The 23,654-nt window shown below is 44.9% G+C and overlaps 1 protein-coding gene across 8 annotated transcripts in view; it reads right to left on the minus strand.

Moving 5' to 3' along the window:
- The window catches only part of SMARCA4 (SWI/SNF related BAF chromatin remodeling complex subunit ATPase 4), a 71,486-nt gene that overhangs the window by 8,867 nt on the left and 38,965 nt on the right, over positions 1–23,654 (minus strand). For 4 of the 8 annotated variants that reach the window (XM_075061257.1, XM_075061256.1, XM_075061255.1 and 1 more), the window contains exons 13-28: positions 23,271–23,401; positions 22,567–22,624; positions 20,230–20,348; positions 15,917–16,067; positions 14,328–14,491; positions 10,516–10,582; positions 9,812–9,922; positions 8,490–8,732; positions 7,337–7,450; positions 6,116–6,223; positions 4,718–4,804; positions 2,957–3,003; positions 2,593–2,759; positions 1,576–1,739; positions 361–588; positions 43–141 (exon numbers count right to left, since the gene is read on the minus strand). In XM_075061257.1, coding sequence (XP_074917358.1) covers positions 43–141; positions 361–588; positions 1,576–1,739; positions 2,593–2,759; positions 2,957–3,003; positions 4,718–4,804; positions 6,116–6,223; positions 7,337–7,450; positions 8,490–8,732; positions 9,812–9,922; positions 10,516–10,582; positions 14,328–14,491; positions 15,917–16,067; positions 20,230–20,348; positions 22,567–22,624; positions 23,271–23,401 — 2,058 coding nt within the window. The remainder of the gene's footprint in view (positions 1–42; positions 142–360; positions 589–1,575; positions 1,740–2,592; positions 2,760–2,956; positions 3,004–4,717; positions 4,805–6,115; positions 6,224–7,336; positions 7,451–8,489; positions 8,733–9,811; positions 9,923–10,515; positions 10,583–14,327; positions 14,492–15,916; positions 16,068–20,229; positions 20,349–22,566; positions 22,625–23,270; positions 23,402–23,654) is intronic. The other 4 variants (XM_075061260.1, XM_075061259.1, XM_075061258.1 and 1 more) reach the window with 1 other exon arrangement.

Here is a 23,654-nt window from a genome sequence, read left to right on the forward strand (position 1 = left end):
CCAAGGATTGAATGGGCATGGAGACTGAACTACCCCTCTCACCTTTAGAGGTGGTTCCTCCAAGTCAGGGTTCAGGCACAGGGTTGAGGCAGTGTGGGGGAAGCTTGCACTGCCACTGCCGCTGCCCGTGCTGTATCTGTTCTGTGGATAAATAGAGGACTTCAGTCTCCAGGGCTGTCAATCCGGCACCTTTCACCGACACTAAAATTCACTTCAAAAGAGAAACAAGTGTTCATGCTCTTTCCTTCCAGCCCACATGCCCTTGGCCTCGGGGACACAGAGCAACGGAGCAAAAGCAAGCCACGCATTCACCATTCATGCTCTGGAGTACCAGGGAGGGTGACCTGCACCGCCCCTTACCTCATCCTGCTCCTCGTGCTCTAGGATAGCCTGGAGGAAAGCTCTCCGCTCGTGGCTGGAGGATTTCTGGTCAAACATGCCAGCCTGGATGACCTTCTGATCAACATTCAGTTTGTACTTGGCTGCAGCCAGGATCTTCTCCTCCACGCTGTTCACAGTGCAGAGGCGGAGCACACGCACCTCGTTCTGTTGCCCAATACGGTGCGCTCGGTCCTGGGCCTGCAAATCCTGAAGGGGGGAGCATGTTGTTTGGAGAGTAATTTAAACTTCTCTCCTTCCCAGGTAAATATTTGAGCCTTTAAATACATCACCGGAAAAGCATACATGCCTCTCAGAGCTACCTGGAGGACCTCAATGACTCCAGAGGATTCCATTACATCCGCTGGGGAAGTTTAACTAACTGAAGCAGTTCATTTTGCTGACTGCTCTTGTACTTCGTGATTCAATGCATGTTAGAAAAATAGGCCACTGTGCCTAGCTATTACAGCAAACTCTTGCGACAGTGCCCTTCACTCAGCCACTTATACCTCACCCTCTGATGGAGCTGAGTGTCTACACATGGATTCTTACTAGCACTGGCGAACCACAGGGTAACGTGGAATAAGAGGATAGCAGTGGGCTTCAGTGTCTTTATATTACATTTGGTGTGGGTGGGATGGAGGGATCTTTAACCTCAGTCACTACCAGTGTTAACCATTAATCATGTTAATTAGCATTGTTAGCAATGATAATTATGCATCAACCACAAGAGGATCTCCTGCTGTATGTCAGCCCACCCTGCCTGTCGGAGAGGAGACAACTGGGAGACAGGCAAAAGAGAGAGAAAAAAAAAAAAGTGTTCTCGACTCTGCTTAGCTAACGAATAGCAGAGAAAACATGGCAACCTTGCTAAGACTAGCATCTTGCATGAAAGCCTTTAAGACAGTCTGAGGATGAATTCCAGCTGCTAACCAGTTAAAAGCCAGCTTGCTGCATCCTCACTGCTATTTTAACCAAAGTTAAGAACAGACCCTACAGTGCAGACAGATTCTTAGATCCTTATGAGGTTAAACCAGCATTACAGGCACACAGTTCATCCAAGCCCTATGAAAGGGACACACTAGTCCTTTCTCTTGCTATCTGAAGAACACAAGACTCGTGTCTCATGTACACATAGAGAGACAACCACGCCCAACCCCGTATTGGGATCCCCATGAATTCAGTAGCGGTTTTTACCTGGTGCGGATTCCAGTCACTGTCAAAAATAATCACAGTATCTGCAGACTGTAAGTTCAGTCCCAGCCCTCCGGCTCGAGTGCTCAGCAGGAAAATGAAATATTCAGAGCCGGGCTCGTTGAAGGTCTTCAGCAACATGCCGCGGTCTTCAGCTTTAGTAGTTCCTAGAAGCCCAGGGAGAAGAGAGATGTCACCATTTTCCTCCCCTGAAAAAAGTTTTCCATTTAACATGGACTCGGGACTCCACAGAGCAAAAAGGGGTTCCAGCTTGCTCAGAAAGTGTTGAGCACCTGCACTCCTGAAAACCAAGTCCACTGGCGGTGGCTCAAGTCGGGCACCCCTAATCCTGTCGCATCCAAAATCAGTAGTCATGATGGCAAATTGAGGTCTGTGCGTGCAGTGTGTGTCAAGTAGGAAAGCCCTTTGGGATCCTCCAGGACAAAGTGTAATGTAAGGTGACCAATGTATCAAAGATAGCAGGTTACAAACATCCAAGAGGAAGTTGTTGATGCTGGATGAAATTCCAAGAGACAACACAAGGCCTATGTGCCATGTCAGCCTACAGAACAGGGCTCTTCCTGGAGGTGACTTTCACCAACTTAAAAGGAGGTGAAAAGCAGTAAATGGATTAGCAGTGAACCACCTCCCTAAACTAACCTTACAAGAAAAAAAGTGTAAAGTATGTGCAACCCCGTTAATCCTTTTTCCCCAATCTTAGGTTAACGGAGAAACATGTCCAGGAGCAAGTGTGCAATGATGAACCAGCTTCACCAAGAGTTAGTACACGATGTGATTGGTTACGATAGTTCCATGATTTAATTTTTATGAATGGCATTGTTAGTTTCATGCATGTTTCCCACGTGTGCTGCTAAGCACACTGCATGGCAATGAGCATTGAAAGGAGGTTTGTTATTTGATCATTCGTTATCTACACATGCAGGGTTTAACCTACTGAGATCGCCAAAGCAGAGCATTCAGGAAGGGATTGCAGGTCTCTCTGTTACCAGCTGAACTCACCATCCAGCCTGAGGTATTTGAAGCCACGGTATGCAAAGTAGTCTTCCATGATGGTCATGAGCGAGGTCATCTGACAGAACAGCAGCACCTTGTGGTTGGTGGCTCGTAGTTTGGGAAGAATCCGGTCTAGGAGCTCAAATTTGCCAGATGCTCGGTACAGGTCTAGTCTAGTTCACAAGAGAGGATTGGAAATAGGTGAGAATCTGATGCTAAAAGATGGCATCATCCTCACATGCAAATGGCAACTACCAGTGCTTCTAACATTAATACACTGACCTAATCCAAGTAATTCTTCACTGATAAACCACACCACACTTAAACTACAAATATACTCCTTTGTAAAGCTCAAAAGCATTCAACTTACCCCTGTACAATACCTCCAGTGAAACCTAAGTGCTCTGAAAAGGATTCCTGCAAACAAAAACAGAAACACTGTCACACTGATTGCACCAAACTCTTCTATACAAACTGTCCAATAAATCCACCAAACTCTTGGAATTGCCCTAATAGAAAACTGATCCTCAGGTCAAATCAGTCTAATCTTCTGCTTTCGTATGGCTTGGGTGGATAGCAACAAGTGTATATCTAGGTTTGACAGCCAGCACATTGCCGCAGCAGTGAGCTGGCGAATGTCCTTCAGGCCTCTGACAAAGGAACAAAGGGGACACTCAGATACAATGTGCTCTATCATGATGACCACAGTTGCATGCAGGTGTCTGCCTCACTTTCCATTTAAAGAGGGTTTGCCCAAGTCTCCCATGAGATATCCTGATGAGATTCAATCTGCACCAGTCTTTCCGAGATAAAAATCAAAACCCGATGGTTCCTTGGCAGGGTCAACAACGAGCTGCTTGTTTAGAGTGGTCGAAACGCTCCATGTGACTCTCCATTGAGCCTCAGCGTCACAGTTGGTGTAAGGGTCTTGATGCGGTTCCGTAGAGGGTTGTGGGATTTTAATCTTGTCTTTAGCAAGTTCTGCAGGTCATCATGCAGCAGGATCCCTGCGTTTGCACTGACATGATTGAGAAAGCGAGATGTCTGAGGACTTCTTCTAAACTGCTGAGACTGGATGTGTGACAGGACCGGGAGCCGGTGGCGTGAAGTAAATTTGAGCGTCCCGACAAGATGCGCATGGCGTTAAGTTGAATGTCAAGGAGTTTAGCATGATGGCTGTCAGACCACACTGGTGCACAGCATTTAGCTGCATAATATACCAAAGCAGTTGCTGCAGTTTGTTGGTCCGTGGCCTGGAGCCCCATGATGTTCTGGCCAATTTTCTGGTCAGTGTGAAAAAGACCTGATGTTCTCGAGGTGTTGTTGAAAGGTCTAACTCTGCTTCAGTGTAACACCAACATGCTTGGGTTAGCCCTGTGACTGACGCTCTCACTGCAGAATTGTGCATCAAGTTTGGTATTAGCCATTTTATTGTTCGGCTGGAAAGCGGTTTAATTATAAATGGCAATAGGTTAATTCACAAGATACCCAATTGCTGTATGAAGGCCTGGAAAGAATGTGTAGTAATAAAGTAATTTCAAAGCATCTGTCTGGGGTCACTTGAGGTGAGAAGATGATCCCAAGGAGCGAGTTGGAGCACCGATTCACTAGTGGAACGCTTGTTTCGTTGTCTCTGAGGAGAGACTGCATCCAAAGGCATCAGCTTGACAATGAGCCTTGATTTTGCCATTTTTAATTGATATCACTTCAGTGAACACTCCATGTCTGAACAGCTTAAACCAACTTTGGATGCTACAGGGGAACCTTTAAAGATGAGACACAGGAACGCTACACAGTGCTGCCCTGAAAATTTACCCTGCAGCGTCCAAGAACAGCTTAGTTCATACGTTACCCACTTTACAGAAAGGCTGATCTGTACACTATGGCCCCTAGATCCTCAGAGGAGCCTCTAAGCCAGGGATCTCCAAACTTTTTTGATGGCGCACCCATATCAGTAACAAATTTTTGAGCATGCACCCCCTGCCATGCCAGCGCTACCATTTTTTGCAGAAGCAAAAAAAAGGGGGGGGGGGGCTCCTCCTGCCATGCACCCCCAAGGAGCCTCTTGTGCACCCCACTTTGGAGACCACTGCTGTAGGCAACACTGATACAAAAAATACTACAACATTACCTCTATGTGTTGAAACATGTACGGATGGTTACAGATCTTTCTCAGCTGCATGATGGTGTTCATCAGGGTTTTTGTACCACCTTTGCCCTGTGTGAAGAAGACACAAAATTACAAATACGTCTAAGCAGACACAAGTTGTGAAAAGGAACGTGGAGGATCTGCTCCACCCCCACTGCAGTCATGGCATCCTATACTCTTGGCAAAAATCTAAAATCTCACATAAGAGAAAGCAGATGGGTGCAGCTGAGGACAAAGGCGAAATTATTCAGAGGCCGATCACGTTAGCTTTAGTAGCTAACTACGCGTGCAGAACACTGAAGACAGTAAACAGCTGTTCTGGCATGCATGGGACACGGGATGCACCTTCCCTCAGTCTTCAAAAGTGAATGTCACACAGATCTAGTAACAGAGCTGCCACTTTAGGAGAGGGATCCAACCTCCTCCATATACTAGCAAGGCTAATTCCCCCAGCCCCATTGCTGTGAAAGCTCCCCAGAACAGCGAGACAACAGTACAGCAATGTAACACATTGCTCAGAAAGGTGAACTTCAAAGTGTTAAGGAGAAACCTTAAAACCCTCTTCCGCAATCCAAGGAATAAAGGAATTTTTAAAATGTTGCATACTGGAGAAGTGCACACTTCACCTTCAGTTCATTTTAAAGCTGGCCCAACCAGCTGCTGCCATCTGACAGCTGTTGAGTGGCTTGTGTGAAACAAGCTGGTGCTCTCCAAGAAATTCTAATAGTTCTCCACAGCACAGGATCCTTTTAGGCAGTCTTAGGAGAGGCATGCAGAGGTTTAGGTCCTGGCTACGTGGAGGAAGCTTGCCCTGCCACTGCTCCTGCTGTATCCATTCTGCGCAGTGGGGCTTTAAGGCCATGTCTGCACTACAGGTGCTATGATGGCATAACAATACTGCTTTAACCCCATAGTGTACACAGACAGTGATCGAAGGGCTTTTTCTGTTGCTGTAGGAACTCCACCTCCCCGAGCAATGGTAGCTAAGCTGACTGTAGCTTTCTTCCGCTGACTGAGCTGTGTCTACACCAGGGGTTAGGGTAGCACAGCGACGGTGCTCCGAGGTGTGGATTTTTCACATCCCTGAGCAGCGCACCTATATCTAGATCAGGCCTCAGTTTCCAGAGAGCCAGCGCCAAATGCATTAAGGGGATTTCCCAAAGCACAAAGAGCAGCTAGGCACCTATGAAAGCAAAGGGGATTTGGATGCTTAACTCCACAAAAATGTCCCCCTCAAACTGTAGCAGCAACATGACTGGCAGACAGCGTGGAAAAAAAAAAGCAGTTGGGAAACAGGCCCCTGTATGTGAAATGCTCTTCGGCCCTGCTGCACGTAAATGCAGGGATAGTAAGTAACAAATCAGGGCTCTAGTGCCACACCTTTTTATCCTTCTCCGAGCCATCGGTGAGCAGCACTCCCTTGGCCTGCATGTGCCTGTACAGCACCCTCTGTAATGCCGACATGTCACACTTGATCACATACTCCACCTGGAAAGCAGAGGAGAGTTTAGTAACCAACCCACTGTCATTCTCTGCATGCTCCCAAAACATCTCAATCCTACACCCCCATCACTGGCTTGTTGCCCTGCACTACCCCCTCTTTGCTGTACTGCTCCAAGCTCTCTGCCAACCACTGGACTGTGACTTATTTCGCAGTCAACTAGCACTGTTCTCAAGCTGGCCAGAGTGCTGGCGAGACACTAACCACAGGGCATGGTATGGTGTCTTTATGATGCTGCTGGCCCCAGGAGCGGCAGACTGGGCATACAAGTCACTCCTGTGGAACTGTGGTGCACGCACAGCCATCACTATTCTCCCATCTTCCCCACTTTGAGCCCCACCGCCTCAGCGCTAGAGAGTTAAGCCATCAATCCGGCTTGTTCTCATCAGGCTAGCATAGCCCGTTGGGATGAGCACAGTAAGCTGAAAAGCTGCAAATACCATCTCATTGCAGCAGTTCCTAGGAAGGAAACTAATTTGGAGTCCACAGGAGTTGGAAAGGTTTTTTCCCTTAGCCCTGGAGTGAGGAAAGGGAAATCACACAAAGCAAAAGCCTCCAGTGAGGACAGCATGGAACCAGCTGTCAAATGCTGGAGCAAACAGCAGGCAGCTTAACTGACAACTATATGCAAGTTGAAAAAGAACAAACTGGTTAGCTCATCCCCCACTCATGGGCCAGGGCAGGACCGCTGTCTCTAGCATTTTCCACTACTTCCTCCTATCCAACCGTAAATGCTCAAATCCTGGGGCTTTCCCCACTTTTCTCAGGAGAAGATGTCACAGCTTCTCTTATAGTCTTCAGCTACATGATGACTTACAGCAAGGATGCAACATAAAACAATGACTAAACTTACAAACAAAACACTATTTAAGTGCAGCATAGTTCATAGATTTTAGGATTTTAGAATCATAGAATCATTTAGGCCAGAAGGAACCATTAGATCTAGTCTGATCTCCTGTATAACAGCACAGGCCAGGAATTTCACTCCACTAGCCCTGCACTGAGCACAATAACTTGTGTTTGACTAAAGAATGTGTTCCAAAAATGCATCCAGAAAGCCTGGTGGGTGTGGGGGTTTGTGTCTTCCTTACAAGCTTTACCTTTTCAGGCAGCTGTGCTTCTACCTCCTTCTTTAACCGTCTCAGCAGGAAGGGACGCAGCACTTTGTGCAAACGACGAATAATCAGAATAGTTTCTTCTTCATTCAAATCCACCTATTTTTTCCACCCAGGAAATAAAAATAGGTTAAAATAACTTGAGTCTCTCTCCCCTCAATGTTTTTCACTAAAGACTGCAAGATCCCAATAACAACCACCCCTAGCTCTTGTCTAGCACATTCCAGCAGATTTCAAAGCGCTCTGCAAAGGTCACGATTATGCCCATTCGACAGATGGGGAAACTGGGACTCAAAGAGGGTAAGTGACTTGCCCAAGGTCACCAAGCAGGCCAATGGCAGAGCTGGGAATAGAAATAAGGCCTAAAGATTCCCTCATAAACTGTAAAAGCAGCGAAGAGTCCTGTGGCACTTTATAGACTAACAGACATATTGGAGCATGAGCTTTCACCCACGAAAGTTCATGCTCCAATATGTCTGTTAGTCTATAAGGTGCCACAGGACTCTCTGCTGCTTTTACAGATCCAGACTAACACGGCTACCCCTCTGATACTTGACCTCATAAACTGTGCAACTGCTGACTTAACAGTTTTGTCCAGCCACACCCCTCTCAAAACTGCAAACTCTCTTATGCCGCTGTCCAAGTCTGGGGTTTTACTGAAAACTAACAGTTAAAACCCTGTGCTGTTCTATTACTTGGTATTCAAGTCCCAAGACGCTGCACTTTAAGGGAGGAGTTTTGAATGAATATAACCAGTTCACTTCAAAGCCTTGAGGATTCTGTGCAATCTGCGAATCCATTTTGACAAGAACCAAACAGCACCTTGCTGGCATGGCTGGAGTCTAACAGAAAGACACCTTACATTTATTCCAGCATTTGCTTATTACCACTCTCTGGTTTATCCCTACAGCTCAAACTCACTTTCTCAGGTGTCCAATCCCAGAAATTAAACTCTGATTGAAGACAATACCCCTCCTCTAATAGCAAAATTAAGATTGAGACTGCTGAGCCAGCACACCAGTTAATAGCTGGAAACTAATTACAACCAAATACCGTGAATATCTACTGATTTAGTACCTTATATTAGCACAAAAGTGTCCAAACTCAACTGCTGTCAGACTGCTAATTCCACACCTACCTTCTCACCAGTCATGGCAAATGGAGCATTAAACCACTGCTCAAATGTGCTACAGCTCTTGAAGATGGTGGGAAGGAGGAAATTGAGTAGAGCCCACAGCTCTGGCAGCTTATTCTGTAGTGGAGTTCCTGTCAGCAGCAAACGACGCGGAGCTACGTAGTGTGTGTTGAGGACTTGGGTTAGCTTACAGTGGTGATTCTTCATTCTGTGACCTTCATCAACAATCATGTACTTCCAGCGAATCTGCAGAGACGGAATCACAATGGAAACTGTGGGAATCCCACCTTTCATAAGCGGAGCAGCTACAGTCACCCCTTCCAACAGAGGAGAATCACACCATCTTAACCATCCACACAGCTATGCCTGGCCAGCGGGGGCCACCACCAGAGACAGCTCAGAACTGACTAGGACTGTAAAACCCTAGTCAAGTTTCATTCAGGCTGCTGCTGGGGAAGTGCTCCCATTCAAGAGCCTTTTCTTTGCCTGTGGCACAGAGAACTGAGACAGCCGATGGAATAAGGCAAGGGGCAGTAACGTCGAGAAATGATTAAGGAAGAGAGATGTTACCCAATTAGTTATTTCTAGCATCTCACACACCCTGTACCATCACCAGTAATCCCTTAGCTGCCTGGCCATAGCCAAATATATTTCCCTCACTACCCCAGTTCCTGAGTAACTGAAGAGAACACCCTACTAAGGCCATGTCTAGGTGAGAAAAGATGCATCAGTTATAGTTAAACCGGCACAAACCCCTAATCAGTGCATCTTAATTTAGTAGTTTACTGACACAAAATACAGATAAAGATCACAAGATAAGAGATTTCTGGAAGGTAACTAATGCAAATCCCTGCTGTTGAAATAATCCAGATAACTAGTCTTGTGAAGTTGCACACTTCCCGGGAGTGCTTTGACTTGAGCAGGAGGTCTAAGAGGACAAAAGACTTGAAACTATCCAATGACAGCCTGACCTCAGAAGAGGGTAACTCACAAGTGCAAACCGCCATGAGAGGATCTGAGGTACTTTAGATCTGCCAGGGTTTCCAAGTGAAAGGTGGGTGAGCGCCTGCTAAGCTAGGTACGTGTATCTAAGCTGTTTACTGCTAAGATAGGTTTTCTCTGTAATGCTTTTGTTCTGAATGAAGAACACTTTGCTTTATGAGAGATGGCTGATCACTCCTCAACCCTGTTCTTACCCCTGAGAACACAAAACTGCAGAGCCTGAGAAAGGGAATGGCTGGGGGCTGAGCCCTAAGTGAGGTGGCCCTTAAGGCAGCCATGCAGGTGTCAGAGGTGCAGTTAGCCATGGGAAACACAACACTCACCTTGGCAAGAATGTGCTTATCTTTGATGATGTACTCGTAGGTTGTGAGCAAGACATTAAACTTCCCACTTCGAAGCTGAGGTACAAATGCCCGTCTTGCTGCTGGAGAGCCCTGGGAAAGGAGGAATGGGAGAAAAAAATCAAATCAATGTAACTTCCAGCAGGGGGTGTTACTGAGGGATTGTCTACAGGGTGCATCAATGCTCCACTAGAGGGGTACAAATTTTAAAGCGCACCAACATGATGGGCTTTAACTGGCCCGTGCAGGCTCTGCTGGCATGCTCTAAAAAATTCCCTATTGCACATTTTTAGTGTGTGCCAGCAGCGTCTACACAGGCTGGTTAGTCTGCAGCACGCAGTGCACTGCAAAATTCACGCCCCTCTAGCACACATTGCCGCACTGAGTAGACAAGCTCTGATTATTAGCAACAGAGTGGAAAGTCTCATGTTCTTGATTGGCAGGGGGAAGCAAATCTAGCTTGAATGTTTATACAGGCCATGGTAGTTAGATTCATTCTCTTGTTCAAGTATTCATATCAAACACAGAGAAGAATAATCACTAAGCAGCTGATTTTTTTTTTTTTTGGATAAAGGGAACACTGCATTTCTACCGGGGTTGGTTATACAGGTACTAAAAGCTGCTTACAAAGTATGCAACCAAAAAGTTTTACAGTGAGACATACCGGACCGAATTCCAGTACTTGCCTTGTATGAGACCTTCACCACAGAAGGAGCCCATTTATCAAATTCATATGCCCAGTTTGACAACGTTCTAGAAGAGAGGGAGCGAGAAAGAACAGTAAAACCCACCCTTGTATAATGGACTCCAAACCTCCTATAGCCCAAACCAGCCCCCATTGGCTGTAAAGCCATAAAAGGCTCCAGCAGCTCTTGAGAAAATCAATACCCTTTATTCCTAGCTAGTAATTCTTCCTGCAAAATCCATTATCCAAGACACTCAACCACAATCCCAACAATTCCCTGTGACAGTCATGAGCTGTGGCCATAGTACTTTCTTCTCTGCCAGAAACAGTTATGTACCCTACGGTAAATGTGGTTCTTGGCAATGCATTGCCCATACAGATTCCGCTCTTGGTGCATGTGCTCCATGCATAAGAGATCAGATTATTTTGTCCAACAGTGTCTGTTGGGGCCATGCCTGCATCATAAGTAACCTCACTTCCCCCTCACCTGAGGGCACAAAGGGTAGCGTGGGCCCAACCTGCTCCTCAGTTCTTTCACCAGTACAGAACTCCGAGGTAACTGAGAAAGAGAGCAGGTTGTGAAAACTGAGTGGATAAGACATTTCGAAGAACCAATTGCCGCAAGGCAAGTAAGTGTCCTTTCTTCTTCAAGTGGTTGTCAACACAGATTGCACGCCTGGTGACAAGGATGGCGTGGACTACACCCTCAGCACATTTGCAGATGACACTAAACTAGGAGGACTGGTAGATACACTGGAGGGCAGGGATAGGATACAGAGGGACCTAGACAAATTAGAGGATTGGGCCAAAAAAAAAATCTGTTGGAGGTTCAACAAGGACACGTGCAGAGTCCTGCACTTAGGACGGAAGAATCCCATGCACTGCTACAGACTAGGGACCAAGTGGCTAGGCAGCAGTTCTGCAGAAAAGTACGAGAAGCTGTATATGAGTTGACAGTGTGCCCTTGTTGCCAAGAAGGCTGATGGCATTTTGGGCTGTATAAGTAGGGGTACTGCCAGCAGATCGAGGGACGTGATCATTCCCCTCTATTCAACATTGGTGGGGCCTCATCTGGAGTACTGTGTCCAGTTTTGGGCCCCACACTACAAGAAGGATGTGGAAAAATTGGAGTCCAGCGGAGGGCAACAAAAATGATTAGGGGGCTAGAGCACATGACTTACGAGGAGAGGCTGAGGGAACTGGGATTGTTTAGTCTGCAGAAGAGAAGAACAAGGAGGGATTTGATAGCTGCTTTCAACTACCTGAAAGGGGGTTCCAAAGAGGATGGNGCTGCACAGGGCAGCACATTACCTGAAAAGGGGTTCCAAAGAGGATGGATCTAGACTGTTCTCAGTGGTAACAGATGACAGAACAAGGAGTAATGGTCTCAAATTGCAGTGCGGGAACCGGGAAGTTTAGGTTGGATATTAGGAAAAACTTTTTCACTAGGAGGGTGGTGAAGCAGTGGAATGGGTTACCTAGGGAGATGGTGGAATCTCCTTCCTTAGAGGTTTTTAAGGTCAGGCTTGACAAAGCCCTGGCTGGGATGATTTAGTTGGGGATTGGTCCTGCTTTGAGCAGGGGGTTGGACTAGATACCTCCTGAGGTCCCCCGGTCCAACCCTGATATTCTATGATTCTATCGGCAAGCAACTCTCTATTGCCTGGAGGTGGATAACCGGAGTTTTACTTAAATAGCAACTGCAGGACAGTCCCACCAAAACTGGTATCCAATCTGGAAGCCTCTACTAAGGAACAGTGTCTTGTAAATGTGTGGCTCAAGCTCCCGTAGCTACTCCACAAGTTTCTCTGTTTGTCTAGGTTAACTAAAAACTTACCTATATTACATTGCCAAAGACGATATGTGATGGGGTGTCCACCCCACACAGGGCCTGGAAGGGTTAAGATGGCAACATGGGACAATTACCTGCCCAGGCTGCACTGGAGAAGAAGCCAGGGAGCAGGGGTTGATTAAATAAAGCTCAGCTGGTCAGGAACAGGAGACATCTGAATAAAGCCCAGGAGGTGACAGCAGCAGTGGGCTGCATGGAAGGAGTCTGCAGTCTCTCCCTGGGTGAAGGGAGGTGTGTTGGGCCTATACAGTACAACCTGAGAGTTACGAACTGACCGGACAGCCACACACCTCATTTGGAAGTATTCAGGGGGGCAGGATGCAAATATGGTACAGAGCTGTGTTAACATGAAGAACTAAAAAAATTTAAGCAGTTTCACAAGGTAAGGAAACGGTTTCTGTGCTTGTTTCATTTAAAATTAAGATGGTTAAACGTAGCACTTTTCTGCATAGTAAAGTTTCAAAGCTGTACTGAGTCAATGTTCAGTTGTAAACTTTTGAAAGAACCATAAGGTTTAGTTCAGAGTTACAAACAATCTTCACTCCTGAGGTGTTCCTGACTCTGAGGTTCTACCGTAGAGGACAGTCGGGAGGCTGACAAACCCAGAGAAGGGGGAAGCCAGGAAGGTAGAAGGATCAGGGGAAAAGCAGCATGGTAGGACAGTGCAGGCCATGGCTGCTAACTGGAGGGCCCCTGAGCCAGAACCCAGAGTAGAGGGCAAGCTCAGGTTCCCTACCAGCCACTAGGGATGCAGCACCGACCAGGTAGAAGACAGTGGACTGCCTGATTTGTTCCAAAAAGACTGTTACATACCCTGGAAGGGGGAACCACGGAGTGACCTGGTAAGAGCAAAAGGGGTCTGGAGGCTGACAGGATGATGGGAGAGACACCACCAGAGGAGGGCGCAATGCCTGGCCAGAGCTAATCCCCAGGATGGCCAGTAGGGGTGAGTGAACCCCGTGACACCATAAAAAAAGAACTACATTAACACCGTACTATTATATACCAGGCTACGTCAGTCACACAGTGCGTGGAGGAAGCAGACGGTGCAGGGGTTCTGCACTGCGCCCACAGGCAGTAAGAATTGACGGAGGGATGCTTGGGCCATTCAGCTTTTCCGCCCTGGAGTGGGAGGGCTGTGAGGACACTCAGGGCACAGACACAGCCCCATCAGACGGTACTGGACAAAATAATCTGATGTGGCATTTACTGAGTGCACATGTCTCAAGAGTGGAATCAGTGTGAGCAATCGCTCGAAGAACCCTTCCATGCACTAGGGACTGAACTGAAAATATAACAACCCAGTCACGTGCGCATACAGGGGAGTGCTGTCTTATTTTATTGGCGAAGATCTGTATTTCAGTATAAGAGATAAAGAGAGGAACAGTTCTGCTACAAACAGGAATCCCTGAATTCTGATTCTTCACACCGGCTCATTTATTTATTTTTTAAGCTGACCTACTGAGTTGGGAAGGTGACCTTAAACTTTTTCTGATTATTCAGATTAGTATGATGAGAAATTATGTCAGAGCATAATTTAGTCCATTGTAACAATACTTAAGAGGTTATGAGCCAAAAGTCTATGACCAGGGGGGAGAAATAACAGCAGCTTCCCTTAGGGCAACTGCAGCGTTATTTGGGTTTCTAAAGGTGCTTTTATCCAAGGATCTCAAAGCACTTTACAAAAGTTCCCCAACTCCCCTGTCAGGTAAGTATCACTACGCTGATTTGGCAGACTGGTAAACTGAGGCAAGGCAGCTGAATGAATTCCAAGGTCAGAGAGTGAGTCCGTGGCAGAGTAAGGAACAGAACCTATAATTCCTGACTCCCTCTTCCTCCCTGCTCCAACCATCACCCCCCGCTACCTTCCACAGCACAGCTAGAATTAATGTTGCTCACTAAAAACTTCTCCTAAACTTGCCATTGCCGTAAGCCCCCATTAGTTTGAGCCCCACACTTACGAGAGAGGTACGATAATGAGGAAGGGTCCATTGATACGCTTGTGCTCCATGAGGTATGTGATTAAAGCAATGGTCTGGATCGTTTTGCCCAGACCCATCTCATCTGCTAGGATACCATTCAGGTTATTATTGTACAAAGAGACGAGCCACTCTAAGCCTTTAATCTGAACAAAAAGAGAATGGAGAATGATTCAAAGAACGTAAACTAAACAGGATCTAAGAGGAAAAAAGCCACACTTCCTTGTGAATGATTTGCAGTCTCTCACCTTACATAACACTGTAGATGAATTATTTATAGTTATTAAACCTCTTCTTTTAGAGTTAATTATCTCAAAGAGCACTTTGGCATCGATCCATTCCTTTCCCTTCTGGATCATCCATACCACACATAATGCTCTTTGCTTTAAGTTACAGAGACCAAGTCTGGCTAGCCAGTTATTTATAATAGACCCTCGCGTGCACACATCCCCAGAAGCCTGGATCATTTTATTCTCAGCTGCGTCTCTCGGAACCTTAACAAGTTTCTGGTTGTTTGCATGGACTGAAGGGAAAAATCCTCCATTCCTGCAGTGTGGGAGAGATACAAGGTGTGAGTCAACAGACTCCTATCTTTAGTCCCCAGGATTTCACTGACAAGTGCAATATACAATATTATAAGTAAGGTCTTACACCAGAGCCTACTGATAAGCACAAAAAGTTAGTCCTTCCATACAGCTTTGTATCTTCAAAGTACTGCACAATTATCAAATGACAACTAAAAATGCCAGATAACATCTGTCGTGTCACACTTTGTTCCCCAGAGAGACTACAAATGATTCGAGTATTATCCAGTCACCTTCAGCCTTTTTGGTGCAATTTAAGGGTGTGCATGTGTATGTATATGCGTGCCAATGTTTAAAACTTGCTTGTCAGCTATATTACATAGTGGATTTGCTTATGGAGGCACTAGCAATTCTTGGAATTAATTTTGCTCAGCAAGTTCGAAAGGTAAGAAATAATGACCTAGTAACCCAAAATGGATTTGAATAAATCAGCTTACAGATACAGCTGAAATTTCTAGACAGACAGAAATAACTGAGCACAGTAAAGGAGCACCACCTGATTAGAACCGTAAGGGAAGCAGGACAGGAGCCCAACACCAAGCAGAGTGAAACCAGTTGCCTGGAACAATCTCAGGAGGGTTTTATGTTCAAATACATGTCACAGTTCCTTATCTTGGCTGTAAGGCAGAGCAAGGTGTGCAGTTTACTTCTAATAAGTAATGATAACATTTCGGAAGGGCCATTACGTCTCAGGCATCAGGGTTGAAGCCAATCTCTGACTATGTGAGGTCAGGATGAGACCTAATATGGGGGGCCGATTATCCTACATCTGTTATTGCAGAGTTCTAGAAAACCTTCCTTTGGGCTGCTGGTCAGAGACAGGATACTGAACCAGATGGGCCTCGGGTCTCATCCAGTCTGGTAATTCTTAGGTTCTCCCCCCAGTGCTGAGCGTACCTGTGGCTGATCAGACATGCTGTGTGTGTGCATAAGCTATTTCAGTCACCATCACCCTGAATCAGGGCATTTCCTCTCTCAGTGTCTCACCTGGTATTGTTTGAGGACGCCATTGACCATGAGCGTGGACTGTTTGTCCACTCGTTCAGTGACTGCGTGGGCCACAGCGTAGTAAGACTGTAATCCCCTCGCCAGAGCTTGGGAGACCCCATACTCATCATCAACATCTTGCTTAGCATTTCTAAAAAATAAATAAATAAGTAAATAATGGGTTTTGAATGGATATGGAGAGAATCCTTCTCACTCCTCTGAGAGGCAGGCTTCCCCACGGCCCAAAGACCTTCTGGGGGACCCCACGAATCCTTGGATTTCATGAGCTCGTCTCCCCAAGTGCAATCAATCAACTTCTTTGCTTTTGAAAGAATATTTTAGCCTCTTTTCATCCCAGTTTACTTTTCCCTTTGCCTCATGCTCTCTAAAATCAGGGAGCAAAAAATGATGCCTGCACATTTAACTCCTTGGAAACTAACCAAGTCGGATGGGATTTACAGCAGTGCTTAAGTGGCTTGGGAGGGAGGTTTGAGCATTGGCCTGCTAAACCTACGGTTGTGAGTTCAATCCCTGAGGGGGCCATTTAGGAATCTGGGACAAAAATCTGTCAGGGACAGTACTTGGTCCTGCTGTGAAGGCAGAGGACTGGACTCAATGAGATAGGTATAGCTCCATATTGTCTTTAATTATGATTTTTAAAGATCCAAACCACAGTGCACTTTTGAGACAGCAAGAAACTTGACCTGAACAGTAAGGAAATGCTTATTACCATATCATCCAGCAGCTTATATTTGTTTTAAAGGAATTACTGTTTCAAAAAAACCCAACAATTTTAAACACACTTCACCTATATCCTCACACAGTTCCAGGTCTGTCGCATCTTACGTGCATTTAATGTGCGCGATTTCAGCTTTACGCTGCCGGCAAAAACCAAAACAAAAAAAAACGAGAAAAATAATTTAAATACTACATGCATCCGACGAAGTGGGTATTCATCCACGAAAGCTCATGCTCCAAAATGTCTGTTAGTCTATAAGGTGCCACAGGATTCTCTGCCGCTTTTACAGATCCAGACTAACACAGTTACCCCTATGATACTTGAAATTTAAATACTGTTTCTGCAGTGTGGGCGATTCTGCCTGCCATTCAACTCAATGTAATTTTGACTATACACCGTTTTTGGTTTACGTGCTAACCACGGAATGGAACCCTCACGTAAGATGGGACAGACCTGTACAGTTTCTTCTGCAAACCACTTATTAGAATTTCCTGGTGTGATGAGAACCTCTTCCAGCTGATGCACCAGAAATTGTACAAAACATAGGCTTAGCACGACAACGAAATGATACTTTCTAAGTCCAATTTAAGGAGCCCACACCTTTATTATTATTTTTTTTGGACTTCTCAGAAAGGAAACTAGGATGCTGCAGTTTGAACAAGACAAAGGGCAGGCAAGGCAGAGCTGTTCTGCTGACATCTTACCTGTGTTTGCATGCAAGCAAGCATGAAAGAGGGAGAAGATTTGCAAGTATGGCATGTCTCGGTCCTTATAAATATTAAAAGCAAAAAACTAGGTTACTTCCACAGTAAGGTTCAGTTTTTGCACACACAGAAGTATCCAGAATTTTAAGTTATAGTTGCTGAGGGAAGCGTAACCTGGACCTATTTTGGAATATTCAGCATTTTCCATATATGGCGATAACTTATCTTTATTCGGGCAATGTTTGCCACCATGGGAACCATAAACTCTGTAATCCCTGACTTTTTGTCTTGTAAAATGTCAACACTGCAGCATTACCCTCTTTTCTTCCATTTCTTTAGTTTAAAATAACTAACAGCTCACATAGGTGCATTTATGCCAATACAGCTATATCCATACCCACAGGTGGTTTATAAAAACAGCACATGGTATACTTAGCATGAAAAAGGATGGACATTATTCCATTGTAATACATTGGCTTAATGCAGGTGACGGTCTCTCTAGACTGGCTGGTGACCACAAAATGTAACAGTCTGCTGCTTATTGACAGCTGGAAGATTTTTCTTTAGCAAAGGAAGCTGTCATTGGATAAGAGGGAAGGTCCTGTCAGGGATCAGTAACTGATTAAAAGAAACAAAGGATCGGAATAAATGGTCAGTTTTCAGAATGGAGAGAGGTAAATAGTGGTGTCCCCCAGGGGTCTGTACTGGGCCCAGTCCTAGTCAACATATTCATAAATGATCTGGAAAAAGGGGTAAACACTGAGGTGGCAAAATTTGCAGATGATATAAAACTACTCAAGATAGTTAAGTCCCAGGCAGACTGTGAAGAGCTACAAAGGGATCTCACAAATCTGGGTGACTGGACAACAAAATGGCAGACAAAATTCAATATTGATAAATGCAAAGTAATGCACCTTGGAAAACATCATCCCAACTATACATGTAAAATGATGGGGTCTAAATTAGCTGTTATCACTTGAGAGAGATCTTGGCATCCTTGTGGATAGTTCTCTGAAAACATCCACTCAATGTGCAGCAGCAGTCAAAAAAGCAAACAGAATGTTGAGAATCATTAAGAAAGGGAGAGATAAGACAGAAAATATCATATCGTCTCTATATAAATCCATGGAATGTCTACATCTTGAATACTGTGCGCAGATGCGGTCTCCCCATCTCAAAAAACATATATTGGAATTGGAAAAGATTCAGAAAAGGGCAACAGAAATTATTAGAGGTATGGAACAACTTCCATATGAGAAGAGTAATAATATTGGGACTTATCAGTTTGGAAAAGAGACAACTAAAGAAGGATATGCTAGAGGTCTATAAAATCATGACTGGTGTGGAGAAAGTAAATAAAGACGTGTTATTTACTCCTTCTCATAACACAATAACTCGGGATCACCGAATGAAATTAATTGGCAGCAGGTTTAAAACAAACAAAAGGAAGTATTTCTTCATACAATGCAGTCAACCTGTGGAACTCCTTGCCAGAGGATGTTGTGAAGGCCCAGACACTATCAGGGTTCAAAAAAGAAGTAGGTATGTTCCTGGAGGACAGGTCCATCAATGGCTATTAGCCAGGATGGGCAGGGATCGTGTCCCTAGCTTCAGTTTGCCAGAAGCTGGGAATGGGCAACAGGGGATGGATAACTTAATGATTACCTGTTCAGGTCATTCCCTCTGGGGCATCTGGCATTGGCCACTGTCGGAAGACAGGGTACTGGGCTAGATGGACCTTTGGTATGGCCCAGTCTGGCCGTTCTTATGTAGCTTGAGTGATAGGGGCTCATAATTATGGAGCTAGAGGGTAAAGGTTCAAGCCTCACTGATTTTTTAAGAGATCTGCTCTAGTTCAAACAGGACACAATTCAGGACAGTCCTTTGACCAGCATTATGCAGGAGGTCAGACTAGATGGGGCCCCTGCTGGCTTTATAATCTATGACTGATGTCTGTAGGCCGTGTTTGTCCCCGGATACTGGAGAGATTAAGGGTGGTGGGGTGTTGAGATCTCTTTTACTGGACCGACTTCTGCTGGTGAAAGAGACAAGCTTGTGAACTTACACAGAGCTCTTCTTCAGGACCTCTAAAGCTCCTCTCTTTCACAAACCACAGAATATATCACCTCATCCTCTTGCGTCTCTACTGATGTTTGTAGGTATGCAACCATGGTTTGTCACGCTATTTTCATCTGCATACCCTTTCCCTTCTCCAAATGTAGCTAATGCAGCATTCCCCTCTGAGGAAGAGGAGACCGAAGCATGAAACTAAATTAAAAAACAGTGCCCAATTTCCCCTGCACTTCAGTAACCAACACGTTAATTTCGCTTCTGTTTTCAAAAAACCTGGATCAATATATTCAAAGCTCCCTAGGAGAATCAGACATAATTCTCATTAAAATTAACAGGCATTGCATCTAAATCTATTAAGTGAATTTGAATCTTTCAGCCTTAATCTCTGGGTAAAGACCAAGCGTAACAAATCAGAGCCCCTCCAATATCATTTTTAGTGAGCACTGTGAGGGAGTTACAAGAGACCGACAATAGGGATTAAAATTAAAACTACTCTAGCAGCATGCAAAATGCAAAAAAAACTTTCACAGTGAAGTATAATGTTTGTCACGTGCCAGCCAGGCGAAAGAGGGAGTTCACAATATAACGCTGCCCTTCGTGCTGGGACAAGAGAAACAGCCGTTTGCAAGTCTTCTCTTGCCAGTTATTACTGCCTGTCAATTATGCCTCCAACAAAGTGATCCAGAACAATGGAAATCAATCCAGGCTAATCCTCGTTGGTTTTGCCCCCCAAAAGGGGAAACAAAGGGCAACAGGATTTAAAATACTAATGCAACAAGTGACTAGGCAGGGCTTACTCAATAATGTGCCTGGCATCGACTTCTGACACATCGTCACTGTCTGGATCTGGGATCTTCTTCTTTTCTTCCACAGGCAGGGCAGGCTGAGCAGGTTGCGGCTGCTCTTCTTCCTCCTCCTGCCAGAAATTGAAGGCTACATCACTGGGACTATCAAGTTACATACACTCATCCTCACTTCCAAGGGAGAGGGAAGTGTTCTGTATCCTCACAGTAAGGCGGAGCTGACCACGTCTGCATAAGCCACTTAACATGCAGCAAACTCTTTAAATACATGCTGCAGACTTTGCAAAAAAAATCACCACTCTGGAGACACCTCTTTCCTTCCGTCCTGTTGCTGAGATGCTATAAAGTATACAGTTTTGTTCACCAGCTGGTGATGCAGGAGACTTCAGCACACAGGAAATGAAGGGCTATATACATTCCAGTTGATTGGTTGGCATGCATCCGAGATGTATATTTGCACTGACTCTCCATGAGCAGGAACCACCAGAAAATGCACATATAAAGCTATAGAATCTCTTTGCATCTCCCTGTAGATCTAGATACCACAATTGTACTTTGTGATCATATCTGTGGCCCTTTTGTGCCATTTTCTTTTAGAAAATGGCAAAACACAAAACAAAACAAACCACACCTGATCAGTTGGGTAGAAATAAACCGCTTAGGCCAAAATTTCCAAACATAAGGCTCCTACACCCATATTTAGACACCTAAATTAAAGCACCCCTTTTCAAAAAATGGTGACCACTTGTGTTTCCTATTGACTTCAGTGGGATTTGCAGATGTGTGGCACCTTTGAAAAAAAAATCACGCCATTTATATAGGTACTGTGGCAAATTGCCGGCACTATTTTGATGGGTCTCGCGCTTTCTCTTCTTTGGAGAGGGTTCAGGGCACCATTTCTTGCCCCTGAAGTGGAATGTTAACTGCCCCACTAGTGTCCTAGAGGAGGGGAGTGGAGAGGGAGGGACCTGGGCCCGCCCTCTACTCCAGGTCCCAGCCCAGGGATCCTGAGGATAGTGGTAAACCACTTGAACTGACACTTCCTTCCCCTGGGCTACTTCCCCTCCTGCCCTTCAGCTTGTGGGGGGCTTCCTGCCCTCCCTCTGTACAAGCCAGGTGCCCCTTTACCTAGGGTCTTGGACTTCTTAGCTCATCACAGGACTTCTTCAAACTGTTCTCTGCTCCAACTCCCACACTGTCTGATTGAAGCAGGGGTTTTTATCATGTGACTGGCTTCAGGTGCTCTAATTAATCTATAGTAAACTTTCTTCCCCTTACAGGGAATAAGGCTCCCTTCTAACCCGGTCCTGCTGCCCTCTGGCCATGCTGTATCACAGTACCTACATAAATATGGATGTAGAGCCCAACCTTAAGCACCCCAGTTTGAACATTTTTCTTGTAAGCTCTAGAATACTGATCATTCAAAGCTGACATACAGATGCACCCGACCTCCTGCCATACACATTCTAACAACCCAACCTTGTTTCCCAAAGTGATTTAAAAATAAATTCTTGAGGGGAGTGGGAACTTCCATTATGTGGGCAAATCATGTCCTGCTCCTAAGCTGTCAGTGCAGAATATCAGTCTAGCACACGACAAGCGGCAGAGCAGTAAGGGGCAGGGAGATTGACAGTAATTAGTGGCTCAACCTCATTAAAAAAAAATAAATAAAAATTATATACCCCAAATATTACCTCTGCTCCACCCAAATTGTAGAGCACTCAAAGATTCTTGGTGCATTCTGGACCTACTACTTTTTTAAATGTACATAGCTTCAGACTGTTTATGAACCTTTAAGAACTCATAAGAAACCGTCACTGCCTTACAGATCAGGGACAGGATCCTGCAAGACAGGGGAAGATGGGGTGGATCTCTGCAAAACTGCCCTGTTCTGTACACTCCCCTTGAAGCTCTTGTACTGACCATGATTGGAGATAGGATACCAGGCCAGATGGACCATTGGTCTGACCCACTATAGCAGTTCTTATGTACTTAAATCCTTATTGATGTATGATGGCAATGTCAGGCTACTATCAGAAGCAAAGGCTTGCACGGTTGTGTCCTTGTTAAGACAAGACACAACAGAGAAGAGATGCCAAGTGGAAAGAGGGTGGAAATATGACAGCACGAGGTTATTTGTTTTCACACTGCACACATCAGTTGTTTCAAGATTTATTTGTTCTAAATGAACTCATTTTAGCTAAATCAATATTGATCTATATTTGAAAAATAAATACTGGATTAAGTTTAATGACTTTATATCTACTGGTTATTTCCTATTTTAAAATACAAAAACACCCAGAAAATATGACTTAAGGCACATCCACTTACCTCTTCCTCCTCCTCTGACCCACTTTCTTCACTGTCAGATCTGGGAGCTACTTCATATCTAATTAAATACAAATATTAATATTTAATATCAGTTCTGATTCTGACAGAGCAATGCACAAACATGCAACTAGCTTGGACTCTAAAAGCCTTTGAACTCAAACTAGAGTGAGATTACTGCTACTTTTAACACAGGAATTTGACAATTCTTTCCCCCCCCTTTCTAATCCCATATTTTAGGACCAGTGCTTAGAAAATTTATTGGGTCTGGGAGCATAAGTAGAGGTCCACCAATTAAGTACCTTTTGCAACAGTATTTCCCACACAATTTTAGCAGCTCCCTGACCGCTGAAGTAAGGTTAAAGGAATCGGAATTTTCTAATGATTAACATACTTCTTCCTGCCCTCTGGGACTCTCAAGGTGTTAGGCTGGGCCTATGCTGATATTTTGGGCTTTTCTTGCCTGAGCTAAACACAGGACCCAGTCCTGTAATGATCTCTGTGAGGGAGGAACCTTGGAGACACACAATCACTGCAGGATTGGGGTCAGAATCCCAGATAGGAACTGGTGTAATTTTTGACCCATTTCAGTTAGAGCATGGAACAGGATTTATAAGCAAAGCCACAGAATGCATTACAGCAAATGTGAGGCTGTCGGCCTTCTGGCACAACACCAGATGGCAATCTGGGAACTGGTGGTGGCTTACCCTGGGTTCATTTCCAACCAGGTGTCCAGTTGTCCAGCCTTTGGAGCATCTGTGCCAGTAAGGATTTTACCGCTTTCCACGTGGATCACTTTCACAGGGAGATCACTCATTTGGCTGGTCTCATCCAGAGGCTGAGAAAGCACAATGTATGTACATTTCAGTATTCCATCTTGAATTAAGGCGTCTCTGTTCTCTATTAGCCAACGCTTTAATTAAAACCAGTTAAGTGCTATTGCAGAAATATTTATGGGACACTCACTAAAGTTTTAAAACATCACTTTATCCAAAGAATAAGTAGATCAAAGCTTTTTTATTTTTAAAATTTTTGGTTTGCACTAATTCAAAAAACAAGAAACAGGAAACCACTGTCTTGACCTAGCTGTG

The sequence above is a fragment of the Chelonoidis abingdonii genome, chromosome 26, assembly GCF_003597395.2.
Source record: "Chelonoidis abingdonii isolate Lonesome George chromosome 26, CheloAbing_2.0, whole genome shotgun sequence".
Taxonomy (NCBI): Eukaryota; Metazoa; Chordata; order Testudines; family Testudinidae; genus Chelonoidis; species Chelonoidis abingdonii.